The sequence below is a fragment of the Henckelia pumila genome, chromosome 2 (genome assembly GCF_033568475.1).
Source record: "Henckelia pumila isolate YLH828 chromosome 2, ASM3356847v2, whole genome shotgun sequence".
Taxonomy (NCBI): Eukaryota; Viridiplantae; Streptophyta; class Magnoliopsida; order Lamiales; family Gesneriaceae; genus Henckelia; species Henckelia pumila.
The window spans coordinates 86,981,863-86,993,493 of NC_133121.1; the positions used below are offsets into that span (position 1 = coordinate 86,981,863).

Genomic DNA, 11,631 nt, shown 5'->3' on the forward strand with positions numbered 1-11,631 from the left:
TTCAGCAGAAAATGAGAACAGCGCAGCATAGACAAGCCAGATATGCAAATGTTCGACATCGGCCATTATCTTTTGAACAGGGAGATAGAGTGTTCTTGAAGATTTCACCGTTCAGGGGCACAGTCAGATTTGGCAAGCAAGGAAAGTTATCTCCGCGATTTATTGGGTCGTATGAGATACTCGAGAAGATAGGCAATCTTGCTTATCGACTCGCTCTTCCTACATCTTTATCTGGTATACACGATGTATTTCATGTCTCGATGCTTCGAAAGTATCAACCTGATGAATCTCATATCTTGCGACCTGATGAAGCTGAGTTGGATGAAACTCTTAGCTACTTTGAACAGCCGATTCAGATACTTGATAGAAAAGAAAAGCAACTCCGAATGAAGACTATTCCATTGGTGCAGATTCAATGGAGTCGGTACGGAGTTGAAGAAGCGACGTGGGAAGTTGAAGAAGACATAAGACAGAGATTTCCTTACCTATTCCAATGATGTGAGTTCTTATTCAGTTTTTTGTTATTCTTTATTCTTATGAGTATTCAGACTGCATATCTATGTTGCTTATGAATTCGAGGACGAACTCATGTCTTAGTCGGGGAGAAATGTAAAGCCCGGGATTATTTGATTTAATCCGAATTTATTTAATTTTAATCCGAGTATATTTAATTTGGGAATATTTAGAGTTTTGATTTAAATTCTAATATTCTTAAATTATTTAGGATTAAAATTGAATTAAAATAAGGGCCGGTGATCAAATTGCAAATATTGAAGAATTGAGGGACTAAACGGCAATTATGCTTGAAGTTATCTGATTTTTAATTAAGGATTCAGCATGTATACGTGTATAACACATATCCAATTCAGAACTTTGAAGCATACGTCGAGATCTCCTTTGTTTCTTTTGAAATTTTGATTTTCAAAACCTCGTAACTTTTGATCTGATCGTCCGATTTTGATTCCGAAAAGTGTTCTGGAATCCTTGCGACGAGAGCTTCGAATTGGGGTATTTTATTACCTTTTAAGCATGTTTGAAGATTTATATATGATACATATCATAATTCGTGTATGTATACATGTTTTGAGATGATTTATGGTCTCGTATCGACATCGGTGCAATGAACGGTTATTGTTTTGTATTCGATATGATTTCCAGCATGTATATTGATGATTATAGTTGTTGATATGATGCTTAGGGTGATGTATTAAGCTTATATATGATGTACGAATGATTTGAATGATTAGAAATGAATTCGATATTTCGTCGGTTACCGATTTTCAATCGCTACGCCACCAGTTTAGGTTTTGAAGTCGTTGTGATAGCATATGATTGAGCTGAGGATCTTGTGAATTGTATACTGATGTTTCTTGATCATAATCGTTGCATTTCATATTAGTTTCAAGCTTGATCAACTCAAGAAGTCTGACTTTGAACCGAAGAAGATTGCTCGAGGTTTGAAGTCATTTGATTGACGATCTATTGATGATTTTGACTCGATTATGAAATTATAGATTTGAACAAAGTTTGATATGAATGTTTTGATGTTGTGTTTCAGAATTGAAGTAGTCAGAACCGAGATACAAAGGTATAATGACGACATCGCAAGTCAGGGATTTGAAACTCGAGAATGATGTTTCTTGAGTTGTCCCGCCAAAACCACATAATTGTTTATTGTTTTGATTTGATTTTGGTGTTGTCGATCCATCTCAGATAGTGGATCATTGAGTTTGATTCGATACGATGATGATATGATATGATATTGAATTGATTCTATGCCAAGATCTGAGGAGATCTTATTTTATAGTCCAGAATGACTAAGATAGATGGATATTCATGTCAAGATCGGTTACGAATCTTGATGGCAACGACGAATTATGAATCAATTCTTAATCGATATATGCGTTATTTATTCTATTGTTAAGTCGATTATGAATAGAGTCGATATGATTTATTTAACGCTTTATATATGTCGATTATACTGGGAATGATTTCTCACCAGAGTTTCTCTGGAGGTTGCTTTGTTTTGTATGTGTACATGGCAACAGAGGGGGCAGGAGCTGGTCAAAGACGGCATTGACAGCTTGGGAGAGAGTTTAGCAAGTGAGGTATTGGGTTGTAGCTAAAGTTGGACTGTAGAATACATCAAACTTGTAGAAGAATTATGTCTTGAAGTACACTTTGTGTAGTTGATAGTTTAATGCCTTTATAACTATCCGTTTGATGTAATAATCGCATGGATTGATGCTTGAGATTTCATATGTGTATATATGCAAGTTCTAGAATTGATAACCATGATTTGAGTTGGTTATTGATGATTTGGATTGATTGTTCCACGTTGTGACAGCAAAATTTTCTGATGTTTGTTTTCTGGCAGAGAGGCCGATCGATCGGTTAAATATAACCGATCGAGCGAGGCCTGATTTTTCCAAAATAGAGAATCTAAAAATATGCCCGATCGATCGGTAAGATCTTACCGATCTAGCGGAGCACTATTCACAAAAAAAAAAATTGGTTTGATTATTCTTTTTGTATATGATTAATTGTTAATGTATCATTAATTGCCCTAGAATGAGATTAACAACACGAGGTCCCCACAGTTAATGTTGATGCAGTCGTTTATGAGGATTCACGATCTTATGGAATTGGGATTATTGCTAAGGATGATAAAGGGGTTGTTCATATAGAGAAATCACTCACTTTTGAAGGGGCGCTTAATTCTCATATGGCAGAATTATTGGCATTGAGATAAGGTACTTCCTTGATATCAAAATATAAATGGTCAAATGTCATTTTATAGACTGATGCTTGTAATGTTGTTCACTCAATCTATCATCCATGTAAGCATGCTCCAGAAGCCTCTATAGTGCTTTTCATAACTCAAGTCATTGAGCAGAATCGGAATATTTCAATCCAGTATTGTCGACGTTCAACTAATGAAGCAGCACATGCCCTAAATTCTTTTGGTTTAGTGAAAGGGGGACTCTTTTGTTTTTAATGACTTTTGTCCTCTTTTCCTAATTGTGTTTGTAAAGAAGAACGTTGTCGTTTGATTTATGAATTTATTCCTAAAAAAATTATTATTGCTCTATAATTATATAACATTCTGAGTGTGTGTGTGTGTTAAAGGACTATGTTATAATACAATTTCAAAAAAAAAATAATAAGATAATTAATAATAGTTTAAAATAACCAAAATTACAATGAAAATTAGAATTATTTTAAAAGTACTATGATTATTAATATTTAGTGAACACGTGTACGATCCACATTAGAAATAAATGATTTTATTAAATTAAAGAATTAAAAATTAATGTGCGATATTATTGACCAGAGGAAACAAATTTTCAGAGCTAACTTCTTATAGAAACGAAGCAAAGGGGCAATAGTCAATATATCTAAGGAGTAAACAAAGATGTTTCAATTGATTCTTTTTGAATTCTCGCATCCACAAGAGGAGATTCATCCATAAGTGACCGCAACTCTCTATAGTAATTCTGTAAAACATCGATGTCTCGAATTTGGTTATCCAAATCTGCATCGGTGGCACTGCGAGTAGCATCCTCATCCTGATTTCCCGCCTTGCTTTTGTGGTATTCGTGGAAAAGTTTTAGAGCATCTGTTGTCGAGAGAGAGTTAATGGATTCGTGTATGCGATGGAACTTGTTTCTCATTTCCTCGGTTTCAACCAGCTTTTCCTTTAATCCATGGAGAAGAAAAGCCATAACACTATAACACAAAGTGGTAAACTGGACATGAAATTCAACGAACAAAGTAACTGACCAAAAAAGAAGAAGTTAATCAAATCAAGTGGAAGGTATAGAATCAATAAGCGACAGAAAGGGCACAACTCAAAATTTTGAAACTATGCAATATCCAATATTTTAACTGTCGTGCTGCTAAGAAAATCACATAGTACAATGAGGATAAATGTTGCCCACTTGACCCCAACAGAACAAAACACCTCAAGTAGAAAAATAAGTTATTAAAAGTTTTTGTAATTACACACCTAGTAATCCCTCTGGCAAGACCCCAATTGTAGCCAATAGATACTGAATCCTTGAAACCAATATTGAATCCTTCTTGTTCAGAAGCTTCCTTTTCAGCGATCAGACCATCTTGATAGCCAATCTAAGTTGCCAGAAAACCAAAGATGTAGCATACCAAGAACCAAAGGCTTAAAGAAAGACATAAATAATGTCCTCTACTACACATTAAACTAACGGTTTAATAATAACTGTGGGATATCATATGGAATTGATCATGCCTTCTTCGCCACTCCCTATCCATATCAGATGGTGTCTTTAACTTCTCAACATAGCTTTCATGAGAAGAATCATCATCATCATCATACCACAAATCAACTGGTTTACTTTCTGAGGATATATACAGCAAAGTTTTCATTGTTCTTTCATGATAATGCTGAACCATTTATGTGAGAATTCTACTTTGAGATGTGGTGATAGAAGGAAAATCAATGGAGAAGGCATAATGAGACAAAGTTCAGAAACAGTTCCAAAAATATGAGGAATGCATAGAAATATTTCCACTGCACATACAAAACACTTGTATCCCCAGCAACGAAGTTCGAAGTTCAATGCACATGAGCGAGTATAATTTAACTTTTAGCTACCATTTGGCTAGATTTTTGCAATATTGTTTTCTAAATATGCAAAAATTATTAGCTTATTGTTTTTTAGCCTCCTCTTTTATTGTTAACATAAACTAAAAGCTGTTGAGAATGACAAAGAAAACAATGTGTGATTCGACCAAAATCCGTACCAATAATATTTTTTCAATTTGAGCTTAGGTTGGAACCAGAAAAAGAATGAACAAGAGGGAATTGAGTATTCAGAGGGAATATCTGGAACTTTTCTTATTCATTTGATATCACTGAATGAAAATAGAAACCATTGTTTTGGGGGAGGAAAGAAGGTTCTAAAATCTATGTCTACACAACACGAATCTAGGGTCATACCAGTGTGCCAACCAATTCATATGTGATAGAAACTTCTGTAAGCTAAATGGTGGATGATAAGCATGCTGGTGAATGCCAATAACTTTTTCCAGTTAGCATCTTATTGGAAGAAAAAAATTTATTCGCATCCTTAATATAAGCACAAACATATGGTGCCATGATTGGTAGGTAGAATCAATTTCATGGTAACATTTCTTCAAGGAAATTGAAATCTGAGCTTCACTTAAACTAGAAATCTTTAGAGTTGCATCTAAACACACACCCAAACTAATCATAACTGGTGCAAGAAGCTGAATATTGTAATAGCAAATTGCATTTGTCTTACCATGCAGATTTTCATAAGCTTGGGTTGAAGTTGATCCTACGTCTTCAATACAAGTCAACTGCACGACACCGGGGTAGAGCTCTTTAGCTATTTTTCCATCCATCTATACATTGAAGAAAAGTATCTATGAACAACTCCACATTAGAAAACTCAAACACGAGCTTTGAAGAAGAACCCAACTACTCCACGAATCATGCATTTTGTCTTCTACAAACGATCACCTCCATTTTTTCTTAGAAAAAAATTTTCACTTTCATTCGCTGAAAAACATGCCCAAATCATGTAAGAAACTCTTTAAACCCCATGTTCTCTTATTTAATTTGCGTCGGTTTTTAATATTTTTCCATTAATTGTTTCATCTGGTTTTTTTTTTATATATATTTTTCTATTCATTCGTTTCATCCATTAATTTATCATTTCAAATCTAAGCACAAACTGTAGTTTATGTTTACATGTCATAAAACTCATGACTTTCACGATGTTCATTGAGCCACGAGTTGGAAAAACATAAACAAAACAAAAATAGACTCACGTAATTAAGTAATTCAACTATGTTTTGTATTTTAATTTACATTATATTATTTAAGTCAAAACTGAAATTTGTGTTCCCATCTCATAAAAACCATTAATTACAGACTGGTTTGATTATGTTTATTTGAATATTTGGAGTACAAATGGCTGACCCAATAGATGTGACAAGATGAATAAATTTGAATTTTATGGGTCAGATGAGAAGTTCGGTTGTAATTGCATGAGTCTAGGAGTTGTGTTTAGCCTAATCATTAAGTCTATTGTATTATAATATGCATAATGTTGTGAAGAACGATCAATGCGACTACAAATAAATCATCTAAAGTACCCCCAACATTGAAATAATTTCAAACCACTGTTTCATTGTCCTTCCACTTTCTTCCAGATGGCTAGCTTCATTTGTAGTGTACTGTTGCTAGGACTAAGTTACCAAAATACTATTTTTTTTTTTTGGATATTTTAATGACGAGATTTCTTATTAAACTTCTGAAGGATGAATGACTGCAACAAATTTGTACCAAAATATTGAGATTGCATTGTTCTAATCTCAAGCACATTCAATAGGATGAGGATATGCAAGCGCTAACCCTTCATGATTGGTTGCAACGTTTAGTGACATAGTGCTATTAAATTCAAGAGAAAAACTCATTTTTCCATCCAAAAGTCATGGGAATCCATGTACTGAATTTCTAAAATTTCATTACAATTTGGGTTAAATATCGAGTCTTCAATTTTTTTTATTGGAGTTTATGTCTCATATATCTAATTTCCTTTTTGATAATTACAAATATTTAAAGTTTTTTTTTGTTGTAGTCCTTTGTAGATTCAATTATTATGCTTTTCAATTTCAGATATTTTTTTATGCAATCAACAAAATATTGAAATTAACTTCAAAAATAAAAGTATTGAATTAATCTTAAATTTACAAAAATATGCAAACATAATAAATGCTTCTTTTTTCGTTACACACGCAACGCGTGTGCCAGGTTGCTAGTACTTTATGAATGGAACGAGTGGTGGGATGAAAAAAATCAATAATAATTCTAAGGTTTAATTTCAGAAATTTTTCTCAATTTTTGACGATTTTATTATATAAATTTAATTTCTCTAAATAATCATGTGAAAAATAACTCTTTTTTTTTACTTTATCCAATCAATTTAATAGAAAAAAAACTCCCATTTGTGCGTTGTATAACAGGCCAACAAAATGAATCCGACTCAAAATTCTATTCTATTGGCAAATTATTTTTTATAAGAATTATTTATCTTGTCAAATATCTTTTTATTATATCAGTAAAATAATTTATCTATCTAAATAATATATATATATATATATATATATATAAGAACTTATATTTATTTGTGTGTATATATATATATATATGTATGATGTGTGTGTGTTATAAAAGACTGTTATAATATAATTGTTCACACAAACTTAAATAAGATAATTAATAATAGTTTAAAATAACCACAATTACAATGAAAATTAGAATAATTTTAAAAGAACTATGATTATTAATATTCAGTGAAAACCTATGTACGTTCCACATTAAAAATAAATGATTCTATTAATTTTAAACGTTAAAATTAATGTGCAATATCATTGACTAGAGGAAACAAACTTTCAGAGCTAATGAGATTTAACTAATAGAAACAAATCAAAGGGGCAATACGAAGGATATCTAAGGAGTAAACAAAGATGTTTCAATTGATTCGTTTTGAATCCTCACATCCACAAGAGGAGATTCATCCACAAGTGACCGTAGCTCTCTATAGTAATTATGTAAAACGTCGATGTCTGGAATTTGGTTATTCAAATTTGCATCGGTGGCTCTGCGAGTAGCATCCTCGTCCTGGTTTCCCGCCTTCCTTTTCTGGTATTCATGAAAAAGTTTTAGAGCATCTGTTGTCGAGAGAGAATGAATGGATTCCGGCAAGCATTGGAACTTGTTTCTCGTTTCCTCGGTTTCAACCATCTTTTCCTTTAATCCATGGGGAAGAAAAGTCATAGCACTATAACACAAAGTGGTAAACTGGACATGAAATTCAACGAACAAAGTAACTGACCAAGAAGAAGAAGTCAATCAAATCAAATAGAAGGTATAGAATCAACAAGCGACAGAAAGGGCAGAACTCAAAATTTTGAAACTATGCAATATCCTATGTTTTAAATGTCGTGCCGTTAAGAAAATCACATAGTACAATGAGGATAACTGTTGCCCCCTTGACCCCAATAGAACAATACACCTTAAGTAGCAAAATACGTTGTTAAAAGTTTTTGTAATTCCACACATAGTAATCCCTCTGGCAAAACCCCAATTGTAGCCGATGGATACTGAATCCTTAAAGCCAATATTGAATCCTTCTTGTGCAGAAGCTTCCTTTCCAGCTATCAGACCATCTCGATAGCCAATCTAAGTTACCAAAAAACCAAAGATGTAGCATACCAAGAACCAAAGGATTAAAGAAAAACATAAATAATGTCCTCTACTGCACATTAAACAAATGGTTTAACAATAATTGTGGTATACCGTATGGAATTGATCATGCCTCCTTTGCCACTCCCTATCCATATAATATGGTGTCTTTAACTTCTCAATAGAGCTTTCATGAGAAGAAGCATCATCATCATACCACAAATCACCTGGTTCACTTTCTGAGGATATATACAGCAAAGTTTTCATTATTCTTTCACGATAATTCTGAACCATTTATGTGAGAATTCTACTTTGAGATGTGGTGATAGAAGGAAAATCATTGGAGAAGGCATAATGATACAAAGTTCAGAAACAGTTCCAAAAAATCTGAGGAATGAGTGGAAATATTTCCAATGCGCAGACAAAAAACTTGTAACCCCAACAATAAAGTTTGAAGTTCAATGCACATGAGCATCTATAATTTAACTTTTAGTTCCAATTTGGCCAGATTTTTGCAATATTGTTTTCTAAATATGCAAAATTATTAGCCTTTTGTTTTCCCCCTACTTTTTTCTTAACATAAAACTAGAAACTGTTGAGAATGACAAAGAGCACAATGTGTGATACGACCTAAATCCGTATCAATAATATTTTCTCAATTTGAGATTGGGTTGGAACCAAAAAAATAATAAACAAGATGGAGATGAGAATTCAGAGGGAATATCTGGAACTTTTCTGATTCATTTGATATCCCTGAATGAAAATAGAATGCACAAGAAAAAAAATAAACAAGAGGGAGATGAGTAGTCAGATGGAATATCAGGAATTCATCTGTTTCATTTGGTATCCCTGAATGAAAATAGAATCCATTGTATGGAGGAAGGAAAGAAGGTTCTAAAATCCTTGTCCACCCAACACGAATCAAGGGTCATACCAATGTGCGAACCAATTCATGTGTGAGAGAAGCTTCTGTAAGATAAATGGTGGATGGTAAGAATGCTGGTGAATACCAATAACTTTTTTTTCGGTTAGCACCTAATTGGAAATATGGTAAGTAATTCAGAAAATATGGTAAGTAATTCAGAAAATAATTAGTTTTATATTTGATTAATTCATAAATATCGAGCAAATTCAACCTTTAGTAACGTATTAAGAATGTATTATCACAAACCATTAATATCTAAGCACTAGTCACTTATTAAACATGTATGTCATTGAAAAGCTATAAAACTTGAGAAGGGGTGGGAAACTTTCTCATAATACTCTTACCACATCCCCATCCTGATAAGAATTTAGAGTTTTTTTGTCTCCCAATCCCGTATCCGAGAAATGTTGGAACCGAATGTTCGGGATCCAGTCCGTTAGGGAGAGGATGCCCCGATATTTTTTTATATTTAAACAAAATAACATCAACAATTATTCCAATTTCCAGCTCACTTGTGTTTTACCAATGTTAATAGAATAATCTAAAAGTTTATTTTTATAATTAATAGTTTACAAGTTATTTAAACATTTTATAAAATATGTATTCTATATTTGTAGCTTATTTAAGATAAAGTATATGTCCGGCCTGGACGAAGGAGAACTGCACATCATTGAATCTAACATTTTGTGACATATATAACGCTTGGATGCAGAGTACAGAGCCTGGAGCAGCATACAAGGTGAATTCAGCTCACAATATTTAGCAAAATGTTCACCCAAATATGCATTCATTAAGAACCATTCACAAGCTGCAGATGACAGGGAGTACAAGAATCCAGGAGATTTCCCCTTTTTTGCAGGTATTATCTCAGCAGTCACATGGTGACCATATACTCCAGTAATCACACAAAATTTCCACAAAATCAAATTCTATATCCCTTTTTGAACTTGTAAAAGCTAAATAAGAGACGGATGAAAAGAATTCATAACGATCAAGGGAAAAAAGAAGTATCCCACTTAGCATCACTCCATGTTTGCTGCTTAGATATGAGCATAGTTAAGTCAGATTCTGAAAACAAAGAAGGATTCCGACTAACAACACATAACCGTAAATCCAATCAAATTTATGCACATATTTGAGAAAGAGAACTCATCAACAAGAATTAAAAGCAATGCACATCGCAAGAAAAGATTCCAAATGGGCAAGACGGGAGATTTGGCCCAGCAAAAAATTCAAAAAATGAAAAAATGTACTCACCAGGCGTGATTTCCTCCCGATGACAGGTCCTTCTCGGCCACAGCAATGCGTTCCCTAAGTTTAGGCTAAACTCTGATTCTCTGAAGGAGATAAAGGATGATTTTGCCCTTTTATAAATGCGTTAGCTAATTTGTGTATCAGCTTCGCCTTTGGCCCAGTAATATTCTATTTAAAATTAGTCCAATGTGTTAATAATATTATATCATTAATAAAATATAGTAATATTATTCCGCATCAGGATGAAAATCTCATCAGTCGGATATATCATTCTAAAGCAGGTTTCTCAATTTATATTTACCCGCGACCGCGCACAGGCGTTGCGTGTGTAACATATATATAAATGTTTTAAAATAAGGATGACAATTTCCTCCGAATTCGATTGAAATCTGATACCCGACCCGAATGAAAGAGGGTATGAAGACATTTTTTGGACCCGATTAAATAAATGGATAAAAGGGTATAGGGATTTCGGATTTGGAGATGGAGATGAAAGAGAATATACTAATATCCTACTAATATATATATATTATATTTAAATTTATATGTATATATTTATTCATTATTTATTATATTAAAGAAATTTCTTTAATATTTATTATATTAAAAAATGTTAAAGAAATATATACATATATAAATATATGTGTATATATTTATTCATGTATTTACTATATTAAATTAAATAAATATTAATTCTATTTTTTAATGATGCTAGTTGGATGGAACATAAAAAATTATCATTATTATTATTATTATTATTATTATTATTATTATTATTATATAAAAGATGAGCCTACTATACTAACTAACTTTAATGACACCAAAATTACTTATTTCGTAATTACCCTTTCTAATCCACTATCCAACTAAACATCTCACTCACTTCATTTTTTGCTTTCAAAAAACAATTTACATATAAAAAATCTCTATTTTACACATGCAAAGCATGTGCATTTTTCACTAGTTAGTATAAAGCTATCGGTATTTTGTAGAATAATGATGCTGAGATAAATTATATATATTTATTTATTTCTTGTATTATGTTTAGTTTGTTATTTTTTTTATCTTTCATATTTTTCTTATTGTTCTTATAAAAATTTGGTGAATAAGAATAGTTTTATCAAAATAATCAAATTTGAAAAAATACAATTGTATGTGGTAATAAAATATTTGGGTAGGGCATAGTATCCATCCTCCG

The 11,631-nt window shown here is 32.4% G+C and overlaps 1 protein-coding gene across 1 annotated transcript; it reads right to left on the bottom strand.

The window, feature by feature from the left end:
- Positions 1–7,435: 7,435 nt before the first annotated feature.
- LOC140883706 (uncharacterized) lies at positions 7,436–10,576 on the bottom strand. The gene is made up of 4 exons (XM_073290275.1): positions 10,437–10,576; positions 8,369–8,493; positions 8,130–8,251; positions 7,436–7,850 (listed from the first exon to the last, which is right to left on the bottom strand). The coding sequence occupies exons 2-4, from the start codon at positions 8,408–8,410 to the stop codon at positions 7,520–7,522; spliced, it is 495 nt and encodes a 164-aa protein (XP_073146376.1). The 5' UTR covers positions 8,411–8,493; positions 10,437–10,576; the 3' UTR covers positions 7,436–7,519.
- Between the last annotated feature and the right edge of the window lie 1,055 nt (positions 10,577–11,631).